The sequence below is a fragment of the Colletotrichum spaethianum genome (genome assembly GCF_022836535.1).
Source record: "Colletotrichum spaethianum MAFF 239500 DNA, contig26, whole genome shotgun sequence".
NCBI lineage: Eukaryota > Fungi > Ascomycota > Sordariomycetes > Glomerellales > Glomerellaceae > Colletotrichum > Colletotrichum spaethianum.
In genome coordinates this window covers 672,332-698,104 of record NW_026054796.1, presented here as the reverse complement: position 1 = coordinate 698,104, position 25,773 = coordinate 672,332, and the positions used below count along the sequence as shown (strand labels likewise).

At 55.9% G+C, this 25,773-nt stretch overlaps 7 protein-coding genes across 7 annotated transcripts; 1 reads left to right on the top strand and 6 right to left on the bottom strand.

Moving 5' to 3' along the window:
* Window positions 1-6,783: 6,783 nt before the first annotated feature.
* Window positions 6,784-8,280, bottom strand: ColSpa_09153 (putative rhamnogalacturonate lyase C; the record flags this gene model as incomplete). The annotated part of the gene is made up of 2 exons (XM_049275365.1): window positions 6,784-7,730; window positions 8,100-8,280. The coding sequence occupies 2 exons, from the start codon at window positions 8,278-8,280 to the stop codon at window positions 6,784-6,786; spliced, it is 1,128 nt and encodes a 375-aa protein (XP_049131322.1).
* Window positions 8,281-12,719: 4,439 nt separating this feature from the next.
* ColSpa_09152 (uncharacterized protein) lies at window positions 12,720-14,446 on the top strand (the record flags this gene model as incomplete). Its single annotated transcript, XM_049275364.1, has 3 exons — window positions 12,720-12,833; window positions 12,924-14,167; window positions 14,212-14,446. The coding sequence occupies 3 exons, from the start codon at window positions 12,720-12,722 to the stop codon at window positions 14,444-14,446; spliced, it is 1,593 nt and encodes a 530-aa protein (XP_049131321.1).
* Window positions 14,447-16,022: 1,576 nt separating this feature from the next.
* On the bottom strand, window positions 16,023-17,173 carry ColSpa_09151 (ABC transporter fum19; the record flags this gene model as incomplete). Its single annotated transcript, XM_049275363.1, has 4 exons — window positions 16,023-16,281; window positions 16,306-16,463; window positions 16,488-16,674; window positions 16,737-17,173. 4 exons carry the CDS (start codon window positions 17,171-17,173, stop codon window positions 16,023-16,025), a joined length of 1,041 nt encoding a protein of 346 aa, XP_049131320.1.
* A 213-nt stretch (window positions 17,174-17,386) lies between these two features.
* Window positions 17,387-18,796, bottom strand: ColSpa_09150 (ABC transporter fum19; the record flags this gene model as incomplete). Its single annotated transcript, XM_049275362.1, has 4 exons — window positions 17,387-17,485; window positions 17,553-17,863; window positions 17,950-18,153; window positions 18,226-18,796. The coding sequence occupies 4 exons, from the start codon at window positions 18,794-18,796 to the stop codon at window positions 17,387-17,389; spliced, it is 1,185 nt and encodes a 394-aa protein (XP_049131319.1).
* Window positions 18,797-18,952: 156 nt separating this feature from the next.
* ColSpa_09149 (ABC transporter fum19) lies at window positions 18,953-19,500 on the bottom strand (the record flags this gene model as incomplete). The annotated part of the gene is made up of 2 exons (XM_049275361.1): window positions 18,953-19,378; window positions 19,411-19,500. The coding sequence occupies 2 exons, from the start codon at window positions 19,498-19,500 to the stop codon at window positions 18,953-18,955; spliced, it is 516 nt and encodes a 171-aa protein (XP_049131318.1).
* A 285-nt stretch (window positions 19,501-19,785) lies between these two features.
* ColSpa_09148 (ABC transporter ecdL) lies at window positions 19,786-20,106 on the bottom strand (the record flags this gene model as incomplete). Its single annotated transcript, XM_049275360.1, has 1 exon — window positions 19,786-20,106. One exon carries the CDS (start codon window positions 20,104-20,106, stop codon window positions 19,786-19,788), a length of 321 nt encoding a protein of 106 aa, XP_049131317.1.
* A 1,461-nt stretch (window positions 20,107-21,567) lies between these two features.
* Window positions 21,568-23,225, bottom strand: ColSpa_09147 (multidrug transporter TPO1_2; the record flags this gene model as incomplete). Its single annotated transcript, XM_049275359.1, has 3 exons — window positions 21,568-22,414; window positions 22,472-22,801; window positions 23,056-23,225. 3 exons carry the CDS (start codon window positions 23,223-23,225, stop codon window positions 21,568-21,570), a joined length of 1,347 nt encoding a protein of 448 aa, XP_049131316.1.
* Window positions 23,226-25,773: the final 2,548 nt, after the last annotated feature.

Genomic DNA, 25,773 nt, shown 5'->3' with positions numbered 1-25,773 from the left:
TCACATCAACTCAGGACAACGTCATTTCACTCAACAGAGGGATCGCAGCTAGCTCGAGCATCGTCAACCATAGCCCTACGAAGGATCGCTCTGTCTTGAAAGGCCTTCACACCCTTTTGCCTGGCGTCGGCAATGTTTCAAACAAGTTGCCTCGGACTTGGAGAGCCCTTTCACAGGCTTTTGTCGGCCATTATTCGAGTATCTATGCGTAGTGTAGTCTTCAAGCGCATCTACAACCGTCAAAGCATTGCTGCGTCTGCCCTGCATCTGTCGGCGACATGGGCAGCTCGCAACCATTCAACTTACTCGCAACATTTAGATACTACTCGTCAATGGCCAATGGAGGCCGCCAACCTGTTGACTCCTGGTTCCCATTGTGGAGCCGATTTGATGTTGATGGGAGCATTGTTCGCTGCCATCGTCGGCAGACCTGCAAGGGCTCCGAATTCGCCCCTCTAGCCCCCGCCATTGGGCCGTCCAATCTCAACGACGACTGGCGACGTACAGGTAGGCAGAGGTCGGCGTGCTTTCGGGGTCGTAATCGACCGACCACTGCAAAGTGCGTGCATGACACCATCCACAGTCCCAAACAGGCCTACTGCATCCACCATCACACAATATCACAACCCATCCGACTCCCAGGACCATTCGAACCCTCGGGGACATGTGCCTCAGCATGCCATCTTCCCTCCGCCGAGCCATCGCATCCCACGCCTTCTTGCTCGTGATGGGATCGTCGTCACTACACGAGGTCGCGTGTCAGCGACCACCTGGAAGATCGGAAGCAGGAACGAACTCTCAGCATCACAGCCCCAACACAGAGACAGAGGCGCCCCCTTCTAGACGTCTGGAAAAGGTGGGTGGGAGGGCATCAACATGTGTTAAAAACGGTACGCATCCTGTAGTCTCTTTCCACGTGAAATACCTCTCCGACTTGCAGCGCTTTTTGGGTGAAGAGGTGGTCCGCATTGGTTCCCCATTGGGCTAGAAGGACCATAACCAAAAGACAAGACCGCCTCCCGCGCCAACAAATCAGACGAAAACATGACAGGCCCTTTCAGCCAGTCACGCAGAGGCTCAGCTGCAACTAGCTCGCAACGAGTAGGAACCCGTCGGCGGGAGATTCTCCTCAGCCGGATACCGCATTGAGAGATACCTACTGTATTCGAATCATGTTGTCTGAGATATCCTGGCTTGAGGCATGACTAACCGGAGGTCAAGTACCTCGGACGCCTCTGTGAGCTGTTCCGCTCACGAGGAACCTGGGAGGGCTTGATTTACCCCTCAGCAGCAGCATCACCAACGCTTGACATTGCCGTCTCCTACTGGCGCTTGGCAGCCGGCCGGTGGTGAAGGGGTTTCACGTTTTAGCGGTCAGCGCCATCTGAACCAATGGTTCGAGAGGAACCGAATCGTCCCGTCTCGTCCTGTCTCGTGCGCCAGCGGGCCCAGGTCCGACTTCTCCACTGCGGATGATCACCTGGCTGGTGCCGCAATCGTGTGGATATCCGACCAAGTTTAACAGATGCTGTTAAGGCATTGCCTTGCGAGTCCTCTAGCATGGCATCCCATCGAAGCGGTCTCGGGCGGTCTTGACCAAGGTCTCCCTCAGCTATCGGTCGATCACATAGATATTCTTCTGTACCATAGTGCTTGCCATGGGTTGCAGCTCGATCGGATTGGTGCAGGGTAGCGATCGACCGTCTGGTATGCTGCAGGCTGCTCGACTCTTACAGGCGGTCCGTCACGTCGTCTCAACTTGAGAGCAGCATGACAGTCAAGAGTGAGGTGAGACTGAGAAGTGAGCGACCAACGGCTTCACGCCCAGCACAATACGTGTCTTAGTTAGCTAGACCAGAGCTTGAGCAGAGATCATCCCGTTCGCTTAGCCATTGCCGAAACTCTCCAGGGAACCCCCCTCCTATACTCCCGTGAAAATCTTCAGGAGAAAACCGCGCAACTTCCGCCACAGCGGCCAGGACCACCCAGCAAACGCTTCCACGTACTATAGTTACCAATGACTCCGAGCTCAGGGACCCATTCGATGGCCTATCAGCGATAAGATTCGCAAAGAGACTGCCGGTCAGTTGGAGGGAGGGGTTTTTCCGTTTGTTACCGCAGAGCGGGTACCGCGCCAACACACTCGTATTCATGGTTCGGATCCCAAATGGAGCCGCCGTTTGTCGCCGTTCCAGCACGGGATGTCATCCCATCTTTCTGCATCGAAATCCAGGCACTGCTGAGTGGTAGACGATATCGCCGGTCATCCGGTGGATAAACCTGTTGCATCCATGAAGCAGAGCTGGCGATCGTTCCAAGGAAACGGCTCCGAGAGAAGAGGCATTTTCGACGGGAATAGGGCGTGGACTCTGACCGGTTCTTGGCTAGTACGCATTATCCGCGATGCTCGGGCTGTGCTAGAGGTCTATTTTGGCTGGGACATCGCTGCCGCTCGTGGCGGTGAAGTGCTCCTGGCAGCTTGAAGCTTGCCCGGACAGCTTCCAGCTCGAGCTTTCATCCATGCGCTGAGCTTGCTGTTCAATTGAGATTTTTTTTTTCTCGCCGCCGCCTTATGCCGAGCTGGAAGCTTTACGGGGAGAGGAGTCAGAGTTTCGCGGGCATCAACTCAACCACTCGAAATCTCGATGGCAGCACCACCACCCATTGTCCATCCAGCTGACTTCTCGGACTCTGAGAGGTAATCGGTCTCAGGAGTGAAACCCCCACCGAGCAAATCGCACCCCGCGATTCCGATCCCATCACATCACACATCATCCCACCTGCGCACAGCCGCCGCATCTGACTCTGGGCTCACATTCCCGCCCTTCCTTCTTACTCCCCCTCCTTCTGAGACCCTTCCCCTCCTTTTCTGAGTCTCGCTTGTCTTGAGGTCTCCACCCGCGCGCCGATTGGACGCTCGACAAGCGCTCAGCTGCACGTCTTCGCTTTCGGCTCTGCATGTCCGCTGCCGCAGTCGAGCCCGTCTCCCCCAGGCTGAAGCGCCGCGGCGTTTGCCTTATTCCCTTTCCCGTGCTCCCTTGAGGGCTGCGTCCTCGACGCACATATGCAGTGCGTGCCAATAGCCGACAAGGACAGCGAGGGAGCAATAGTTTGCAAACAGACTGGCCAAAGAGTCGAGGAGCCTGCCCTCCATCATGAAGCACTGATTGCATACCCCGAGCCAACCGGCTCTCCGCCGCGTGCTGTATAACCGATAGGAAATAGGAGGCATACCCGAGTTGGTTGAGTAGCATCCGTACAAGTGTACGCCGATCACTCTTGGTCTCTGAAGCTTATCCTACCCAAATGTCTCAATGTTTCCTCAAACCGTCCTCGCGGCTAGGGTGAACGGCATGCGTGCCTGGGGAATCCGGCACGCGGCGTCGTCGGGGGCGCCATTGGTCGTCGCGCGGCGTGGACTTGCGGCATCAGGCATCCGGAGCCGGGTAGGTAGCCAGACGGGCGGCCATGCGGGTGAGGAGCCAGTTTTTCCGGGCCACCATCTCTGTATGGTCCTTGCCTTCTCTCGAACCTCCTCGACTGGTCGTGAGACCGGCGTGTGAGGGCTGGACCTTTTACATCGTCGGTGTCTGCGTGGTCCCGCTTGCTACAACGAGGGCCGAGTCTGATAGACCGCCGTCGATGTCCCCTAGCCTGATTCGGTAGACCGCAAAAGGCACCGTATAAGCACGCGACGTAGCTATCAAGCCGGGGGGGGGGGGCAGGAACACGAGAGAAAGGGGTCCCGGTTGGCGAGTACAGGATCGAGATGCAGGTCGGGGGCGCGGGAGGCCCAGGCACCCTCTGGCCTTCCCCTTTTTGCCTCTCCCATGTGTTCTTCGCCAATCAGGCAACCATATACTTTTTTCCAAACCCAATAGGCGCATTCAATGGCGGGCGAAAAGGCGGATAGGGACCGGATTGGCCGGGACGGGGGAACGGCGGCGTGGGGATTGGTCCAAAATGGACAGACACGGGCGCACGACGCACCCGGGACTGGCAGCTGCGTTGGATGGCATGAGAAAGCGGGCGTGGTGACTGGGTAAGCTTCGTAGCCCCGGTGCTGACGACCCCGATATCTGGGTTGCACGGGGGTGGACGTGCAACGTGCTGCGTCCGGCTTATCGTGGCGGGTAAGGCTGGTTGCCGTCTCACATCAGCGCAGGCGGGCTCTCTGAATGATCGCTGCTGCGGCTTCTTTTTCCTCGAGTAGTTCACGGGGAGACATTGTTTTGAGGGCGGGGTCGATCAGCTGGAGGGGGACGCTTCTCACATCAGCGGTGGGCGCTTGGGAGATGTCTGAAGTGAAGGACATAGGTTGTCACGGGCGGGGTGCCCGAGGTGCGCATCCCGCGCCGTGGGCGAGGAACGCCGTGTCTCGGTGCGTACTCGTTGGGATCCAATGGAGATGCTGGATCACCTCCCCAGCTGGACATGCCTAAGGCGGAACAAGGTGAGCGGGCAGCCAGCCTCGTCGACTGACCTCGGTGTGCGTGAGACATGATCCCCCGCAAGCCGCATGCCGCGGTGCCTGATATCGAACGGGCGTTGTGTCAAAGTGCAAGAACAGGCACCCGAGACGTCTGGCGTGCTCCAAAGTGCAAGAAGCCGGCACACCGGCGCTTACCAGCCGTAGATTGGAGCATCTTGGTTGGATTTCCTGGATGGGTTGAGGAACTTTGCTGAGCGTGCAGGCACACGACGGCGTATGGGGTGCGTCAAAGTGCAAAAAGAGGCACCCAATACCCCCGGCTCGCAGCCTGATGGTCATCGGAGGCATGTTGAGTGTTGTTTTGAGGACTCGAGGATGAGCGGTCCCCTTCTTAGTGCTGACTGGCGAGGAGACGCGGTCGAGGAGTCACGGCGTCTGGGTTTGTATGGGGTTACGGGGACGTTTGTGGGAACGTGTGAAGCTATTGGCTGCAACGTCCAAACCTACGACTTGCTCGTGAGAAGGGGCTGGTTGTGTCGTGCCTGGTGGTGTTTGCCGTGTTCTACGGGGTGCAGCAGTGTGCAATAACAAGCACCGAGGCGTCTATGCTTCTGGTCCACAGCCTGACGGATGGCTTCTGGCTGTTTCGGGATGTATGCCTAGCCTTCTCTTGGGGGCCAGGGACGCAAAACGTTTGAATGTCTGGGGGTTACTCGCGAGATGGGGTTTGAGGATATCGTGACTGGGTAATGTGCGAGACGTGGGAGGCGCCTAGACATGCAGTCACCGAGGCACTTTGGGAGCGATCAAACATGGTACTCTGGAAGTTGTAGAGGTCTGCCATCGTGTCATGGGGTTAAACGCTTCTCGATGCTACTTGATGGGTACTCTTCCTCTCCTCGCCGCGAAATACTCGGTGTGGATGCGAATGTTCAAAAACGTGTACTCCCAAGGTAGGTTATCTAAGTGCTTCCAAGCCTCAACAAGTTAAGCATCAAGATCGACAGTACAGTTACCGCAAGGATCGTCGAGCCTCCCAGGTTATTGCAGTAGTGGCCGAGGGCTATGGCGCAGCTCAGCCAGCCTCGTGGTGCCGTTGTCTGCCATGCATGTCTTGAAGCCCGGTGATCGAGGGTGAACGGTGGCATACAAGTAGATAAAAGAAGTCGTGCATGGCAGCACCCGGTGCTTCTTCCTGGTGAGGCGCATTGTCCCTCTGATGCTTGGCAGTGAGGCTACCGTCCATGTAGGTTTCAAACCGTCAAGCACGAAACGCCCGTCCTGAACCCCTTTTCGGTGACTGCCTTGCGTTGAGGAGTGATAGGGACTGAACAGGCCCAGGTTATTAGAGCCAAGCCTCACATTAGTCTTGTCCTCAAAGCTGCAGCAGCTGATGTGACGGGAAATGAGGCATCCAAGCACAGTCGTTGAGGTCAACCTCGAGCCGCGAGTGGCCTTGCGTGTCGAACGCCTCACTTCCTCTTCACCGAGTCTCACACTTTTCCTCCTGAGGAATCTTCATATCATGCAGAGTAGACAACCGAATGTTCATAGACAATCACCCCTGAGGATTGGCAGACGTGCTCTAACATTGGGATGGGCTCGAGCGGCCTCCAGTCACGGTAGCGAGCCTTGCATGTCGATCCCTCAAGCCTCATTCACAACGTGCAAAACAGGCAACCGGCGGATACCCGCATCCAATCAATAGACTGCACAATTCCTCCGAGGCTGTCATACCTCGAACCACCACCCCGCCGGTCTCCCCTGGACGGCTTCGTCAACTACGGGACCTGGCGAGTTCCATGCTTGGATGACTCTGAGGAGACACGAAGAGGCAGGACATCAAGGCATCTAGCCCCCAACCTTGAATGCTAAAGTGCCAGTCCGGCATTCTTTGTCACAACAACGACGCGCTTCAAAGTGGATTGGGGACGACATGCACCCGCGCGGCGCGTGGCATCCTCTCTGCGCCCGCCCCATCCGCCGCCCCTGTGAGACCCGTCCTCAGACCGCAGCCGGGCGAAGACGACTGTGCAAACTTTAGCGTTGCGTACGTGTTCTGTTCCACGAATAAGATTTGCCAAGATCCCCAAGACGGTCGTATGCGTCTTGGGTGATGGAGAGTCCAGCCGACAGGAATGGAGGGTTAGGGTTACCTGGCTCGCTCGTCTGTCTTGAGTACAGTTTTGAGGATGACGCGGTTTTGCTAATCTTCAACTATCGACCGGGTCCTAGGAGGACATATTACCGTGTCCGCAGGTTCTTTCGACAATAGAGAAATCATCAACTTTGCCGCTTCCCTACACAGCACCTTCCATCCAGCTCTCCTTGACGCGGCACTGCCAAGTCCGTCACCCGTCCTCCGCATACACGATCTGAGGCATACCGTCGCGCGTCCACTCCCACACCGGCAGGTCCAGATCCACGACGATGGGCTTGTTAACCGTCTTCCCGCCAACGTGGGGGTAGCTCTTGGCCATGATGGCGCAGTTGACCACGCACGTCTCCCGCCGACCCAACCGTCCGGCCAGCGCGGCAGTGTCGCTTCGTGGAGAGTTCGGGTCTCCTCCGAGTCCGCACGTGCCGAGCCCGGGTTCCGCGGCGGGTTCGGGGATCCTGCCGGCGGCGGACGGCACGGAGGTGGTGGTCGTTCCAACCTCTGGTGAATCATCCTTTTCCTTTGGATGAGAACCGTCGTTGCGTAGAGGGTTTCCACCCTTGGCTGTCAGGTTCACGAGGGACTGCTTGTTGCCCTGCCCGGGATCGTCCCACCCTTCGACCCCCTCCTCCTTGAAAGCTGTGTTGGTGCACTCCAGGTCCCAGCGCACTCGTTCCACACCGCGACCTTCGTGGACATGTCCGCAGACAGCAAGCCGAGGCCTCACTCGCCACAGCGCGCGCCTCAACGCCTCGCACCCCGCGGCACGGCGGGCACGAGACTCATCGCAGTGCGTGTGTGGCGGGGTGTGCGTCACAACGACGTCTGCGTCAAGCGGGATGTCGTCCCATAACGTGGGCAAGTCGGCAGTGGCGCCAACGCTGCCGTGCTGAGGCGCGTCGTAGCCGAACGCCCAGAGACCGTTGCGCGGCGAGTACGGCGACCCGAAGACGGAGAAGGAAGTGTGTGGGCCCGAGGACGAGGAGAGGCGGACTGTTGCGGATTCGTGGTTGAGGTAGGTTATCGTTGGTGAGTTGGCGAAGAGGGCGATGCAGTCTTGGGGAGACTGCGGTGCTTGGCTGTGGAGGTGACTCCCATGTTGGGCGTAGAAGTCTGGGTCCAGCGTCAAGTCATGGTTACCTGGTCGGGTGAGTATGTGTTCAATTTGCCGGACGAACGATGAAACGAGCCAGTGGGCAAAGGCACACAAGACAGACAAGACAGACAGTACCTGGAATGACAATCTTGGTTTCAAAGTCTGCCTTTTCAAGCCATTGGACGGCCCGTGACAACTAGGCTCAGAGTCAGTTCCAACATGTCGAGACATTCAGCAAGCGTCATCCAGGCGCCACTCGGCGTGCCATGTAGGGCATGTTTGTTTATTCATTGCACACGAACATTCCAGAGACAAGCTCATCTCTGGCCGAACGCCTCCCACATGGCTCCCGAACGATAGCTCGATCGGCTACAAGGAAGGACCCGACACCGGACCGTTGACAGAGCACGCACGGCCACGCACCTCGGAATAGCTGCCTTGGTTCGTCAGGTCCCCCGCGTGGATCAGCACGTCGCCCTTGGGCAGCTTGACGGCGGTGTTGTGAGTATCGGAGACGCAGACGAACCGGGTCCTCCGCAGGACCGGCTGACGTCGCTGGCGCCGCGGCCCCTGAGAGGTGCCGTAGCAGTCCATGGTCCCGGCAGCGTTCGGCATGGATCGGGGGGGGGGACGTGCGGACGCAGGCTGCGAGTGTGGTGGTGGCCGGCAGATGATGGGGCCGGTATGGGAGTTCGGACTGTGGATCGTTGGTAAAAGTGTCAGTCATCAATAGGTAACCAGGGGTCTGGCCCAACAGGGAGAGGTGCATTTACCAGAGATTGTGAAGGAGCGGACAATCAAGTGATTTGTGCAGGAGATCAGGGTCTAGGAATGCATCGGATAACAGACGGGTCAGTCAGACAGAATTATGTCGTGCGTGTCAGCGGATAGGCAGCCAAGAGTGGCGGCCTGGTATGTACTACGTCCGAGGATGTTTGTGCGTCGTGTGCGGCGAGTGCTTCATTTGAAACCGCTTGTGACTATGAAGACAATCCGGCACTGGGTGCTTGGGGCCGTGCACGCTTCCGTCTTGCCTCTCCGTCAGTCGTCCCTCTCTTCTCCTCTCCTCTCCTGTCAGAGTTTCCGATGACAGGCAAGCCAGGCCCGATGTCAGCGAGGTTCCTTCCCGGGCGGCGGATGCAGGTCCTCGACGGCTGCATAGTATCCGTAGATTGCTCGGAAATTATAAGGAAAGGACGATCTGAGAGTTTGGGCCCCTGCGAGATGGAGACGGAGCTGCAGAGCAAAGGTCAGAAGATATGAGACTGGCCCTTCTAGAAGGAAATAGGGGATGAATCGTGCCGATGGATGGAGACGATCTCGTCGGTATGTCCGCTGCCTGGGTACTGGGCGCTCGCTGCCTGCACATTGCCGGGCATCGCGAAGTTTCCGCAAACAAGCCATGAGCGGTTCGCTCTCGTCGTCCCCGAGGGCCTTGATTGGCCGAGCCGCCTAGGAAATACATAGTATCGTCGGATGTGGGGCCGGGGACTGTGTGTCTCTCGTTATGCGACATCCCAGGAACTCATGAACCACCGCCATTGGTCGGGACGGCGATGAAGGGGCAATCCTCGTTGGATGCTTGTGGCCGGGGATCTGGGTGCTGAACACAGCGAACCCAGATGATAGGGCGGGAAGCACGACACGAGATCAATGGGAGGGGCGACCGAGACGAGACGAGACATGCCAGCCCATCTGTCTGTCTGCAGTCTGATGGGAATGGCCAGATGCAGAGACAAAACGGCGTCTCTGCAGGCGACGCCAGAGGGAGGGAAAAAAGAAAACAATCCAGTTTCCGTGCTGCGCGAGACATGCGCAAGCGGCAGACACGAACAGGCCAAGCACAAGCCACCAACCAAGCCGAAGCTTTCGGTCTCTCAAACGTCGCTCTGGGTGAGAATGTTCCGAGGCTTAGACGCGGACAGGCATAATTCCAGCGGCTGTCCCATAGCATCTGACCGAGAGAGCAAGAGAGCGAGCGAGAGAGACAGAGTGAGAGAGACCGGTAATCGTTGACGTTTGGTGACTGATGAGCGAGATTGGGTTCGCCGATTCAAGGAGAACCGGGGGCACAGACCGTTGAGATTCCCAGTTGGCGGTTTCTGGGATTGATGATTGATTGATTACATGGGGCCCAGGAGGCGCAAATGATGAGGTGCCGGGGGGGTCAGAGGAGGACGGCCAGGGTCTCGAGGGTCCAGAAGGCACCGGCACAGTGCGCCTTCCTCCGTTGTCGTCTTACATAATCTGCGCGCGTGCACACACATACACACACACGGCACAGCAGAGACACAAACACAATTCGCTTGTGCCTGAGGATGATAGGTTTTATTCAACCCTCGATGCGTGGTTCCGAAGCTGTCTGTCTCCTGTCAACAGCCCCGATCTCGCCAGGTCACCATGGGCCCGGAACCGAAATATAGTATAAATAAACAAACGCGCGGCTGACGTGGCGCTGGATCTCGCCGCCGACGGAATCTTGGTCGTCTAGACGCTTGGGTGACGTTGAATTTGGGTCCCGGATTAGCTGGCTGATCTGGATGGGATGAGCCTGCGTGACAGGTGACGATGTCTAGCATATCAGTTTATGCTAAGCACGGCAAGTGTCCCCGTTTCCGAGCGTCTGTTGCCAACCGTAGTCCTGTTCTAGTGCGCCTATGCGAGCGTAGCCTCTGCTCTCCTGGTGCTCCCCCCCGTGGGCCCCGGCCGTTTCGACCCATGGTTCTTCAACGGTCTCACCCACTCACGGACGAATCTCCACCCCAATTACCAGCGAAACCCCCGAGAGAATTCTCCTTTTCCTGACTTGTTGCGGCTCCGATGCGGGAACCCTGCTGCTCGGGTTTGGGGCCTTGGGGCTTTGGGGGGGGCAGTGATGACGGGAATAGCCTCAGGAGAAAATAGGAGGGCGATCGATCCGCCCGTTAAGCCGTCGAGAATCGGGCGCCGTGTACACGAGATGGGCCAAGGGGCCGTCGTCCGAGCGCAGTTGATGCACTGTATCCCATCGCGTTCGTCTGCTATTAGCCCGCATGCTACCTACGATCCGCTGCTGCTGGCGCTACAGAAGCGGGCGACTTGGACCTCGTCTCTGTCTCTGTCTCTCCGCTCTGAATCAGCGCCATGCCGTCCAGGCTTTCTTGTTCCTGTGTGCCGTCATGCGCCCATCCTGGCCTCTCCCGTGAGATGCGGCGTCAGAGGAACAAAGAGAGGTGGGCCGCTGCGCGGGACTCTGCAGTCTCGCCAGGCTGTGGAAAGAATAAAGACGTCTGGCGGCAGTCATTGGCCTGTGCTTTGCAGCTGTCTTGCGTCGTGCGTCCGTCGTCAGTACTATAGACAGCAAAGAGAGGCTGGACTCGGGCGTGTTTCTCCAATGAGAGACTCGGAGCCCGTCCAGCCAAATCGTTCCGCGGCCGGGCGTACCAATCGGTTGCGTTTGCTCCAACCATGGCCGCTCGTTCCCCCCTCTTCCCCTCATGCACCCAGTTTTTTTTTCTTCCATATCATCGACCGGCATGAGCGAATATGTTTTCTTCTCATGCCTTGCTTTCCGACGGGACTGTGATGAAGGAGATGTCCGAGCATACCTACTCGTCACTGGCCATAGAGATGCCATATGCAGTCGCACGGGGAAAAGGCGCCCCGTGCGAGGTTGGGACGAAGATTGCCAAATGCTACTCTACTCCCAGCAGCATATCTTGCCTAATCTTATTGTTGTCTTCTTTTCTTGACAAAACGGGACCCCCCCCATGATGGGCCACACCTGCCGGGCTACAGAGGTACATTGGACCCGATGCTTGCTTGCTTGCTCCTCCTCTCTTGTTATTCGCCGCCTCGACGGTGCCTCATTTTCCTTCCTATCAGCGGTCGCGGTTCCCCAAAAGAGGGAATCCCACGCCTTGCACATGTGGGTTCGCTCCCCGTCACTGGGCCAGGGTCTGACCAACCAGTAGCCTCGGATGGGAAAAAGCGGCTAGCTCATATCGGCTCTAGCGCATCTTCCACAGAAAGAGAGTACAGGTACGTACCTCCACAGCGGGAGGAGAAACACACCTGCTCTGGGAGGAGCACCGCACTGCACCGCACCAACCCAACCCAACCCAGCCCACCTACTACCTAGGTATGTATACATAGTAGGTAGGTACTATGGGTATGTACCTGCCTGGCCCGCCTACACGTCCCTCACCCCCATCGTCCCGTCCTCGCACTGTGCCCTCTTGCGGTACGACTGTGCGGCCTTCCTCCACTCATCCATGCTCCTCCTCTCTTTCACCTGTTCATTCAGTTCCCCGTCTTTATCCTCTGTCTTGGTTTTTGTCTCTCTTTCTCTTCCTCTTGTCGTGTTGTTGCTCTGCGTTGCGCCTAGACACTGGCACTGTGGAATCCTCGCTGAGAGCGGCCACCAAGCAAAGACAGCAGACGCAGTACGCAGTACGCAGAGACGACGGACAGCAGCGTCCTCGACAGACACCACTGCCACCACCACCAACCACTACTACTACCATCACCACCACACCACCATCGCCGCCGCCGCGAATGGCCTCCCGCTGAAGCTTCCTTACTATTCCCCTTTCGATTCCACAAGACTCCTTTTTTCCAACCCACCAAACCACGTTCCTTGACACCTTTCCCCCGACCCCGTCCTCCGGTCTTTATCCCGTCTCAACGCCATCTTGTTTTCCTTTGTTTCGACCTTCAGTCCGACCTGGTTCCTGATTGTCCTAACCCTCCCACCGTCGCCATTCGTGAACGCCTCCTAATAAGCCGCCTCTACCGGTCGACCACCGCCGCAGCATACCAACCACGCTGGGACACACAGTCCACGACGCAATTCCAATCTCCCACCCCCCGTCCTCCACCCGCGCCATCTTCGCTTCCTCACTGTTCTCGACGCGCCGCCAATTCATCCCATTCTTGGCCCGATATCCTCTTCGCCTTCACGACACTTCTTTAACCGCTGCCGACGACCTCGTAACCACTCCGCACACGATAGCCCTGGAGACTGCTGGTCCTCCAGCTCTCCAGCCGTCGCGATGGCCGCCTTGTCCGCCGCGCCGGCCACTGCCAACACCATCACGCCGCCCAGCAGCAGTCACGGCAATGGCAACCACGGTGCCTGGAACAGTTACGCGACGGGCGACACCGAGGTGAGTTGCTTCTTCCTTGAGCCGCTGGTTTCCCCCATTGGCTCCTGAACGCACTCGTACGCGAGCGCACATGCTGACGCCGTCCTGCAGAATCTGCAGAAAAGATCTCTGGACAAGTCCGACCATGCGAACCGAGCACCCCTGGCACAGAACGGCAACTCGGCCAACATTTACGAATACGGCTTCGAGCCCCTGCCGCCCCCGCGGAAGAAGGCATCCAACGATAACATTTCCCTGACCAAGAGCAACAGGTCGTGGGATAGGTCAAACCGTCGCGACCACGACACATCGAAGAGCGGGCTGAGCGCTGCGGACGATGTCTTTGAAGGAAGGAGCGGACCGGGCGAGAAGCGACCCACGAACGAGATAACAGGCGTCACGGACGACGACAAGTGGATCCACCGCGACAAATTGGCCAAGATTGAGAGTCAGGAGCTCCAGGCTGCCGGTATCATCTTGCCGAGGGTGCGCGCGAGCAGCAGACCCCGCAGGGGTCGTAGCGAGGAGAAGATGAACGGGAGCTCCAAGCGGACCACGTCTGCTCCCCCGGACGATGAGATCCCTCTCCCGAGATCGAGGAAAAGTTCCATCTCGCCCGAGTACAGAGTCCCCGAGGACAAGATGCCCGAGGATACCCATAGCTGGGATCTGCGGCTGCCCGAGGAAATTGAGAGCGACGAGGCCTACTGGGTCTCAATGGCCGACAAGAAGAGCGGTTCCAAGATCCCTGTGGCCAAGGCCAGCCCAGCCCCCATCCCCGAGTTCTACCTGGAGAGGAACGCACCTTCCGGACGTAGGCGCAGCGGCGGTAGCGAGCTCGAGACGATAGCCTATCCAAAACCCCGACCGAGAAGCGGCAGCGCCAACACGCTCGGCGCCTCGTCGACTCTGCAGCCGGCGAAACGCAGCCAGACCGATGTGTCTCCCCGGAAAGGCAGCGGCGGCCCCTCGGCCGCGGGCAGGAAGACGTCGACCCAGGTCAAGGCTGGCGGGAAAAGCAAAACACGTGGCGGCAAGGACTCGACGGGCAGCATATCCGGAATCCGACCAACTACGAGGTCCGGGGATCTCTCGCCCGGCGCCAAGAGGCCGGAGGGTGACCCGCCATGGATGGTTGGATCCTACCGCCCTGATCCACGTCTTCCCCCCGAACAACAACTCCTTCCCACCGTCGCCAAACGATTGCAACAGGAGCAATGGGAAAGAGAGGGCAAGTATGGCAGTATATACGACAAGGAGTTTCGCCCGCTCACTGCGGACGGCCTGCTCATGCCGCCCGAAGCCGGATCGAGCACTATGGCCCCCGAGGAGGAGAAGCAGCAACAACATGATGAGTGGCCGCTCAAGGGAGATGCACCCAAGAGCCCACGTCGCCCAGCATCAAGCAGAGCACCTCGTACTCGACCATGCCCAAGATCTCCGACAAGCCGCAGACCAGCCCGCTGCCAAGCCCCCGCGGTCCCCTGAGTCCGATGATGCCGCCGCCGCCGCAGCAGCCTGCCGAAACCCAGACCGTCACCCGCGTACCCGACCACTCTTCTGCCGCCGACATGTCCATGAGCGGTGAAAAGAAGAAGAAGAGCGGGGGTTGTGGCTGCTGTATCGTCATGTAATGGCCTCGAGCTTCCGAGACTGACTGCAGCCTCACCACCAGTGCCATATATTCGTGTCTACATTACCCAACATACCCCTTTTCAACCGCGAGGCGAGCCTCCGACGACGTTACGAGTCTCCTAATTCCATTCAGAGCATCGGCCACTCTATTAGATGTATTTATCAACATATTCCCACCCGACTACTGCATCGTTCCCGAAGACGGTTGCCCCGAGAGCGCACCATGGTTCCAAGTTTCCTTTGTACCTTACCAAGCTTCCCGTTCAGCGTATTCCCATCCGGCGTGTGCCACTTCATGAGGAGGGGACTGAGGCGACGCGCCGAGTGATGAGGAATTCTGCGAGCTTTACTACAAAAGAAGCGGAGAGCGTTATTTGAATAATCAAAGTCTTGGGTGCCAATGCGGCAGAGCCGTGTTTCACACACCCGAAGCAAGGCAGGAGCAGATTACCATACATCTTGTCTTGCTCCGATTATAAGAATGTATAATCGTAGCGATTCTAAAAAATTGTTCCTTGACACTCTCACCCACTTGAGCAAGTTTTGTTTCCTTGTTACCCATGGGTTTTTTTTTTTTTTTTTTTTTTTGCAAGAAGAGGAGGTTTTGTACCGCCAGGCGTTCTTCTTTCTTTTTCAAGACTCATCCATGCCTGGCGTTTGCTCGTCTTTTTCAACGTATCCTTCAGGTTTCAAAAATTCACAGGGGTCGGACACTGGCGTTTCTACCTGTTATATGCCGGACCGAGTTCCGGTTGAAGCCTTTTCCCCCCACTGTTGTCGTATTTGGAGACGGACGTCTTGGAGGACGGGAGCAAGTATCTTGTGGGGATGCTCGAGACGGACAGTGGTGGCCACGTGAGTCGGGAGATGTCCGCGAAGAGGGAATGGGCGGGTGGCGGGGAGGCCGAGGGCTGTGACGAGAGGATAGAGATGGAGGAGGGGGGACCAGGCGCCGGTGCGGTTTATATATAATTGATACCCATCCACATTCCGCCCGGTGGCCGAGTCGTTTGGAAAAGGGGGCTGGGCGAGGCGGTGTAGCCGAGATGGTGGTGAGGAGAAGGAGAGGGATGGGGATGTGTGAGGGGGGTTGTGAGTTGTTAAGAAAGAAAAGACTTCACTGTCCATTTTTGTCCTAGAGCCGCCGGTGATGCTGATTAGTGAGTGCGGATGGGATGGGAGACGATGGCTTTTCTAGTCACCGTTGTCCGATGCCGCCGCCAAAGCGAAACTGTATGTCCTCGATCCGGTCCTGAACTCGCCAGACATACTCCTATATGTAACTAGTATACGAGTGTCTGATCTCCAATCTTGGCATTGATGACGCTAACTCAAGACAGGCCGCATCGTTCAGCGAAATCACGAGGCTGCAAGGAGCCAGGCATCCCGCACTGAGAAACCGCACAACGGTTACTATACGCGAATCCGGTCACGTTCAGCCTAGTCGTTGTCCGGCAGTGACTAATACAGTGTAAAACCATCCAGCTGTGAGATTCTAGTGACATTTCTCAATAGGTACCTATATTTCGCATCTGTTGAAGCACTCATATATAATCTCTAGGCAGTATCACTTCTTCACCCGGCCCCCGAGTTCACCAGCCCGCCGAGCCGCGTCCCCGCCGTGCCCGCCAGTGCCCTCGGCTGCCCGACCTCGACAATCTCGCCCTTGTCCATGACGACGACGCGGTAAAAGCCTATGATCATGTCGAGCCGGTGGCTGACGGCGATCACCGTGTAGCACTCAAACTCGGCCTGGATCGTCTTCTGCATCGCCCGCTCCATGTCCACGTCCACGCTCGAGCTCACCTCGTCGAGCAGCAGGATCCCGCCGCCGCTTTAGCCGCGCTCTCGCACGAACCTCGACATGCCCATGGCCGCGATGACGGCCTCGCATTCCTCCGCCGCCGACTCGCCTGCTGGGTCCAAGTTGGCACGGAAGCTGGTTCCGTCCGGCAGGAAGACGGCTTCTTGGGGCACCGCGATGAAGCGCTGGCGGAGCGTTGTCCCGTCCACATTCTAAAGGGGTATCCCGTCGAGCACCACGCGCCCCGGCTTCGTCGGCAGGGGGTCGAGGAGTTTGAGGAGCAGGGCGGTGAGGCTGGACTCGCCACTGCTCGTGCGGCCGCAGATGGCAACCTTATTCCCTGGTTGGATGGCCAGGCGAATGTCGCGGAGGGCCAAGTTGGAAAGGTCGTTGTCATCTTGGTTTCCGTCTTGGCTGTCCGCACTATTGACGGCGTTAGCATATCTTGTTAGATCAGCGACGGAAATGCCTATCGCGGATCTTACCGGTAGCTCGCCGAGACACCCTCAAACTCGACTGCGCCATGCTGCGGCCAGGAGGCGGCATGGAAGATATCCTCGTCGACTCTCTCTTCGGGGTCGACCGTCTCGTTGAAGTTTTTGAGTCTGGCAATCGCCCCGATCGAAGTCTCGAGCCTGGTAAACCAGATGACGAATCCGGACAGGTTCTCCCCAAGACTCAGCAGGGTGACCAACGAGGCACCGGCAAAGCCGGCGCTGGAGTGGAGCCGGGCGGCGAGAGTGGTCAGGACCGCTGCCATCACCATGACCAACAGGTCGAAAACAACATTCAGCCATTCCTGGATCATGACCAGGAGGTAGGCTGGCCTCTGGCTCGGATCCAGCAGGTGCGCGTTCTTGGCGATATCCTTGGGGATGAAACCTGTTGCGCATATCGGGTTAGCCACCAACAATGTGACCATGGCTTAGTTATGCTTTTAGGTTTGTGTCTCCCGCTCAGACTTACCGAAAGCTCTCAGGGTGGTAACACCCTTGAGAGTGTCAAGGAAGTGGGTGCTGATCGGATGGTAGTTGCGAATCAATAATGGAAAGGTCGCATTGTATACTCACTAGAGAGGGCTCTTGGTTTCGAGGTCAAGCAATCTCAGTTGTCTTGAAGTCCGGAGATAGAATTTCTATATCACGTACAGCACGACCGCAATGAAGGGGTAGCTAATGGCCAGATATGGAGACGAAGTGAGCATGACAGCCGCTTGTCCGATAGCTTGGGAGAGCTGCAGGCCCTTGTCAGTATGCTATCATACCCAAAGCTATAACCGCAGCTCGCAGGGACATACGGACACAAAAGAGGTTGTTCAACAATGCGTCTGGCGGCTCGGTGTCGATGAGGCTTAGGTCTTGCAAGAAGAGGTCCGTAATGACCCCAGCATCCGTCCTGGTGATGTAATGGAGGGGCGCGTGGACCAGTGTCAGCAGAGTTTCTTGGTGCAGATTGGCGCCAGCTCGTTTCATGGAGACGATGAAGATCAAAATTTCAAGGAGAAGCAACGAGATCATGGCCGAGACCTGCAGCATGATGTAGATTCCGATGTAGTGCGTCTGGGAGTGTTTGGGGGACTCTGAATCGACGTCGTCGGTCCAGAAAGAGAGCCCTGCAAGGAGTGATACTGATTAGCCGCTGCTTCTACGCAAGGCAATGTAGTTGGTCTTGGTGATTGGGAGCCTTGGAAGAACTTACAGACTGTTGGGAAGCTGGTGAAGAAACCCCAGAGAGCAGCAAGGAAGAGACAGAAGGTTGCCAGTATCCAGCTCATGCTCTTGAAGTAGTGCTTGAACACCGTCCTCTCACCAACCTGACGAGACTGTTCTGTAAGCTCGGCAACAGCAGCCAGCCTCGCGGTCGTCACACTGGACTGTTGTGGCTGCGGTTCGGTCGTGCTGGCTGTAGGTTTCACCTCGTCCTATTCAGAATCGCGATCTAGAGAGGCTTTGAGGCTTAGGTGCTCCACATAACCTTGGCCAGCCATCAGGCTCTCGTAGTCTCCCTGCTTGACCACGCTGGGATGTTCGAGTACTATGACGTGGTATGCTGACGGGAGGTACTTCATGCTGTGCGTGCATAACATGATGGTGGAGCACCTCTGCTTCAGAAGGCCCTTGGGCCCAAAGGTAAGGCGGAACACCTCCTGCTCGGTATCCGCGTCCAGGCCACTGAAGATATCGTCCAGTACAAGAATATCAGACTGCAGATAGAGAGCCCGCGCCAGGGAAATGCGTTGTCCCTGGCCGCCCGACAGCTTGATCCCGTCAGACCCGACAACCGTCCTGTCGCCCTGCGCGAGGACATCGAGGCCATAGCACAGAGCTGTGGTCTTGATAATTTGGGCATATCTCTCTTCGTCGAGGGGCGAGAAGCCGATGATGTTGTCCCTGATCGTCCCGTTGTAGATGAAGGCTGTTTGATCGCAGAATTTGACATGGGGAAGACGTGTACCTGGCAGGACACTACTTCCGCTGACGGGAATTCCGCCAAGTAGCACCTTGACGAGTGTAGGATTGCCCGAGCCAACGGGCCCAATCACCATAGTGAGTGAAGACTTGGCGATTCGAACATTGATATCATGCAATGCCATTGTATCTGCCTCCCAGCCAAAATTTCCATTCTGGACAAGAATAGCAGCATCTTCCGGCTCGAGCTTTGCCTCAGGGGAGAAATCTTCATTCCCTACCGCATCATTGAGCTAGGCGCTTTTCTCGCTCATTTCGGCGTCCGTAGCCGTGGCCCGACCTGAAGACTCGGGCTTCAAATTGGAACCGCGATCACCAAGAACTCGCCAAAAATCATGTCGGGTTTCGCACTCCAGGAAAGCTTGGATCCTGCCAATGCAGGCCAGACCAGAAATAATCTCAGGGAGAGCCTGGAAGATCTGTGACAGTGGATTGGTAAGCAGCACAAGGAGCGAAAGACTCGAGAACACCATCTTGGTATCGAGAGTGTTCTGATTGAACCCAATTGTCAATGGCGGGCTGAGCAGCATGGGCGTAAAGCCACAGAGCGCGGCAAGGATGAAGATCTTGCGGAACCGTGCTCCGGCCGCGAGCTCCGAGATGCGGAGCTTCTGCACAAAGTCCCCGGCTGTGGACGAGAGACCAGAGATCTTCAGGTCCTGCTGGAAATGGCGGCGGCCGTCAGACCGACACGCTTCTCGACTCCTGCCATCCAGGACCATTGCGAGTCGCCCTTGAAGTTCAGGACGACGCCGATGCAGAGGAAGCAGAAGGTGGCCATTCCGATGGGGACCGCGAACACGGCCCCAGGCGGATATACAGCATTCAGACAGACAGAGCCGCCTGAATAACGCCGGCCCAGATGTCGTGGATCATTCTGAATCCAATCTTGATGTGCTTGATACCGGTGCTCATTAGAGTCGCTGTGCGAGTCAGCCCCCAACTGAGTCTCGGTGGCTTTGATGAACCTTTCGGAGACGAGAATCGACCTCGCCATGGCACGCATCCTATGATGGGGATAGCTGTACGTTTCACGCATCTGTCAGTGGATAAGTACCGCCATCCATCACATTTGGGGTATACTGTGCATGCAGAGGGCCGTAGAGATGGCGATTCCAGAGTATATCAGTATGCTAGCCCCGATGAAACCATAGCCCACGTTGGCGGGAACCTGCGGCTGACCGAGATGCTCTAGTAACTTCTCGATGAAGAATGGCTGACTGAACGTAAACGCAAGCTGCGCCATGCGCGGAAGGACAGGCGTCAAGAGCTGGACCTTGAGGTTCTTGAGCAATGCCCTGGGAAGGCCGTACTTGTCGCCCTTGAGCTTGGAGTAGTCGATGTTCTGGGAGAACTTCTCATGCAGGAGCTTAGTATTCAAAGACATATCGAGCGGATAGAGGTTTTCCGTTGTGAGGATTTTCCTATACCCCTCAAAAACATCTCGTTCATCCAGAACAGTACACCCAGCGAAAAGATACTGCTTGTTTCCTTGGGCTGTGCTCTTCTCGTCCCAGATAATCCATCTGGACTGGGGGTCTGCCTCTAATAGCAATACCACTACCTTCAAAGCCATGGAAGCGGTGAGGATGATGTTGTAAGTACGCTCTGGAGGGTTGCCCGACAGCAAGAGAGTGCGCGCCTGGGCTATATCCAGCAGCAGAGTCAGGAACAGGTAGGAGTTCAGCGGTATCGATGGCCTCGGGCTTCTGCTGTGGTCGACACCGCTTACGGTTATCGTGAGAAGAAGAAGTTCCCAATGAGAATAAGGCCTCTGCTTTCAACGAGCCGATGGGTAGCGACTTGGAAACCACGCATCCGGACAAGACCCAGCCTGAACATGCGAACCTCGGAGAAGTCACCCATATGGAACTCAGACACTGACCGCTTGTCGGCTATTCGGAACAATCGCAACGAGTGGTTGACGATGACAGAGTCTTCCGCGCGCAAAGTCTTATCCGCATATGTTGTCTTTCTACTCGGCAAGGTCGATGACCCAAACGATACTGACGACGAAGGCTACTCAATCAAACATAACTGCGAAAACGTTGTTCGAACAGAGTCGCGAAACCTCTCTAAGGCAATTATCTCACGTGTTATCCAAGGTCTTAACAATACCAGCAAGTCTGCTTCACAAAAAGCTGAATCTTGCAGCTACCCAGCAGCGTCATATTGAGAACGTGCATGATTCCCTGGAAGTGAATGAACCAACTAAAAGATTCCACTATACTCTGCAGCAGATTGACTCCACCGCGAGGAGGCTTGACAAGGGACTCTTTTGAGCACCACCAATCTCATTATTCAGGAGATGAATCGAAGGACAGCTTATCAGAAGCTACTGCACTGATATTTTCTTAAACGAGAGCCTCACGCTGGAAGGATGCTTTAGCTATACTGAAGGGACGGGTTTCAGAGTCTAAACGTATGTAAAGATTTTGGAACCAGCAGCGGTAAAACCAGCAGGCTCAGGAGTTGATGGCTGAGCAACAAGCAGAGTCCAAACGGCGCACAATGCCGCCACCACTATTTAATTCCGGTGCGGCTGGATCACTCGGTGCCCTAAGGTCGGGTGAGCGGGTGAGCAGGTGAGCAGGTGAGCAGTATATCTCTATAGGACGCGCGTTAATGCGTGAAGGATATCTGTTACAAGGAGATTAGAATCTTCGGGCTAATATGATCAGACTGTTCTATCAGTAAATCAAAGTCATCTGTCAAGACAAAGCCAGATTGCATCCATCTGAGGTTCAAATTGCCTCCAGGGAAATTCCTTGTGCGCGGACAGACGAGAGTAAAACTTTTGGTTGCAGCATCTGGGTTACTGTTCTAATTGTCTCGCATATGTATTGTGTTACTTATCCGTATAAGCACTTCTTTCCCTTAGCCAACTCCCATACCGCAACAACATTGGGGGCACGACGCAGAGCACTGTTGCCAAGGCAGCAAATATGGACGTCGCGGTGTTGAAGTTTAGTGTGTCAAATAGGGCCCTGCCAAAAAGCGGAAAGGTTGCGCAGAAGAACGACCGGGTCAGAGCCAATGCGGCGAAGCTGCTGGCCGTGTACGTCTCGTAGCAATCGGATAGGTACCCGGCCAACACGTAATCGAGCTCGTTGACCGCGTATCCTATCGGTATCAGGGCCATCGCCGGAAGGGCCCAGTGAACCGACGTGGCTGGCGGGATCGTCCACGCAAACCACCAGAGGCCTAGAGCCAAAAGGGGGGCACCAATGACATACCCGGCAAACTTGGATTCCGGGGTGATGGGTAAAGATGCTTTGGAGCGTGTTTCAAGTCTGTGGCGATCGTAGAACCGCGTGAGTATGCTGAGGACCATGCCGATTGCAAGGAATAGAAAGGGCAGGTTCTTCCAGCCGTTGTCGAAGCCCAAGGCAATGTATACCAGCGGCAACACTTCCGTGAAAAGGTAGATGAGCCCGAAGGCGATCGCGCTGATGATGGCAACCAGAAATACTATTGGCTCGGTAAACAGGAAGCGGAGGGGCCTAAGGAGGTCGAGTTGCTCCCGGATGGGTGTACGCCGCTTGCTCTTTGAGGGGTTTTCCCCTTTTGAGCGTTGAATGTCGGACAGAGCCTTGGCATTGGCCAGCACGACCGAGGGACGTGACTCTCTGGTCGTAAGGAATAGAATCGTCACACACCCGGTGACAATCGCTGCCGTATAGAAGACCCACGGCCTGTGAAAGTCAAGGTTAGCCGGGCCACCGGGGTCGGATGGTCTACAAGTGCCTCACCAGGGAGCTGATGCCATTATCAGATCGCTAAAGACGGGCCCCGTCAGGAGACCAAGGTTGGCCAACAATGCCCACCAAAACACCCACCACACCCGCTCATGCGTATCCCACAGATCTTCGATGCTGCCCGTAGCCACGACAGTCGGCATAGAGGAGAGCAAGCCACCAACGAAGCGCCCAACAACAATCCCGGGGATTGTAGGCACCGTTCTTACTAGGATGCAGGATAAGCTGTACATGCCGGTACTGATCACGTAAAGCTTCTTGCGGCCGAAAGACTCTGACCAAGGGGGAAAGAAGACTCCTCCAATCGTTTGGCCGACGAGATACCTAAGTATCATGTCAGAAAACTGTCAAGCTGCACAGGTTGCTAGTCCATCGTACGTTGATACGAAGATACAAGTCGCCGGAACTGGACTAAGACCAAGGTCGCTGTGTATATGCCCAGCAACAGGTGTCTTGTTAGAGAGTTAGCACATTGGTGTCTGCAAAGTTGTGATTGGAAAACAAACTCCTGCTGTGCTAATCATTGTCCTAGGATGGTCAGCCCGTACAACCTGAGAGAGAAGAATGGCTCTACATACGTGAAGAATTCCAAGAACATGATGATGCACGTGTCGTATGTCTTTCGTGCATACCGCCACTGTCGTGGATGGACGTGCTTGCCTGGCGTCCAGGAAAGCTCATTGTTTGAATTAGGACTGGTGCACAGTCCTAGATCACCGGTTTGAGTTGGCGAAGGAGAGAAGGACATCTTGAGGATTAAGGTAGTGGGGAGCGGAAGACCTGCTTGAATATCAAGTGGTCTGGTGGGTTAAGTAGGAACCTGTCGGGCTTGAAAAACCCACACTGTTGCTGCCCTTTCCCTAACTTTTGATGAACGCAATTTTTATGGACACCCATTTCGAAAGCAAAACGCCGGTATTCTCGCAACCACTGTAGTTTCTTGGCAGTCCTGGGGGTTTTCTTTTCTTCTCAGTTCCGTTGACGCATGTCTACGTTGTTGATCAAGGTAACTGGCTGAAGCGCAGCGAGTTGTGACGCATAATCTATGAGGCTTTGAGAGAAATAATGCTTACCTGGAAGCGTTGGTCTGGGGTGGCATGGCCATGGGCCCGACCCATGAAATTGTGTCGCAAAAGCAGAGTAGAAAGTCAGTCCTGCTTTTTCTTTCCCGCTGCGGGTGCGCAGATCTTTACGTCGAAATGAAAAGGAAACTAGCGAACAATCCTGCGATAGTACACAAGGCAAACTTAACATACCGGTGCACGCATCAAGCCGCAAGTACACCCCCGTGCCTTAGCCAAGCCCGCGTCTGCCCAAGCTGGGGGTCCGGCGTCTCCGCAGCTGACGGGGTTGGTGTTGACTAAAGTTCAGCTTTTCAAAGTCGTGAGGCGCCATGGCGCAACGCTATGCTAAGTTTTGCTGTTGATGCCCCAAATAGCAGAGTGATCCCAGACAATATAGGTACCCGGGGGTGTTAGTCAGCGCAGCGGAGAGCTAAACACCCCCTCCTCACGGAGGGGGCGAAAAAAGGGGGGTCACAGCAAGAAAAGGGGGGTCGCAGCCTGTCCCCACTTTGTCCTGACTTTTGTTATAACTCAACCACCCTGCTTCCCACGCAACCCCGCATACCACGCAGCCCAACAACGCGTCACCATAAAACCTACTCCTCTTTTCTAACTATCACAACATCTTCTATTCTACCCCAAACAACGCCATTTTTTGAGGATATCTTTTTTACTATAAGATGAAGCAGTATAGTGAACATGAGCTGCAGCGGGCACTTTGGGATATTGCTGACGGGCTTAGTATCCGCGGGGCAGGTCGCAAATGGGGCATCCCAGAGGCGACTGTACGACAACGTCTCCATGGTACCCAGTCTAGAAATACTGCCTTTGGTAGACTGCAGCGGTTATCTCAGAACCAGGAAGGTCTACTTGCTGAGTGGATATCTAAGCAGGCTGCCCTAGGCTCTGCGTTTTGCCATCAGCAAGTCAAAGGGCTGGCTGAGCGCATGCTGGGCGATGGGCAGCGACCACTTGGGAGGAAGTGGATGCAGCGATTTCTTCGCAGAAACCCATCTATCAGAACCCAGCGATGCAGGGCAATTGACGCTAGGCGAATTAATGGGGCAACTGCTGACATTATCCAGGAATGGTTTCATCGCCTTGATCTGCCAGCAATCCTGCCCATCAAGCCAGCTAATAGATGGAACATGGATGAGACTGGTATCCTCGAGGGCAAAGGAAGCAATGGGCTAGTACTAGGATCGTCAGAGACCAAGTATATCCAGAAAAAACAGCCTGGATCGCGGGCATGGGTATCTCTGATCGAGTGCGTCTCTGCCAGAGGACGCGCACTTCCGCCTCTTGTTATGTATAAGGGCAAGTCAGTCCAGCAACAGTGGTTTCCTCTAGATCTTCAACCCTATGCTAGCTGGAAATTCACAGCAACAGAGAACGGCTGGACAACTGATCAGAATGCCCTAGAATGGCTAGAAAAGGTCTTTATCCCTCAGACTGTCCCAGAGGACCCTTCAGATACTAGACTACTAGTTCTAGACGCCCATCATAGCCATACAACAACAGACTTTCTGTGGCGATGCTTCCGGAACCACATACACCTCCTGTTTCTGCCGCCGCACACATCACACGTCCTCCAGCCTCTAGATCAGTCAGTATTCCGACCTCTTAAGGCAGCCTATAGGAAGTATCTAGGGTACCTAGATATACAAAGCGATTCAACTGTAACAGGCAAGAGGAACTTTATAGACTGTTATAGAAGGGCACGTCTAGACGCCTTGACTATCCAGGTTATTAAAAGCGGCTGGAAACACACTGGGTTATGGCCAGTTGATGTAGCGCAACCTCTATCTAGCCCTTTCGTGTCTAAGGCATCAGCCAGCCAGCCAGCCAGACAGCTAGACGGCCAGACAGCTGGGCAGTCAGGAAGTCAGCAGTGGGATGGAGCTGTATCTATAGTCCCATGGTCAACCCCGCGTAAGTCTGCTGATCTTCAGCGTCAGCTGCACCTATTCAACCAGCTTACGCAAGATACCCGAGAAATCTACACCCAACGCCACCTATTTAGAAAGGTCCAAAAAGGCTGGGACCAACAGGCCTATAGACTGACAGTCCTAGAGCGTCAGGCCCAGGCATTCCAGGCCCAGACGGATAGTCAGCAACAAGGCAGGAGAAAAAGGGTCCAGACGGACCCTAACACGACGTTCGCTAATATCGAGGATATCCGACGGGCGCAAATTGCTGCTGGCGAAGCAGAGAGTAGCACAAGTGAATCCA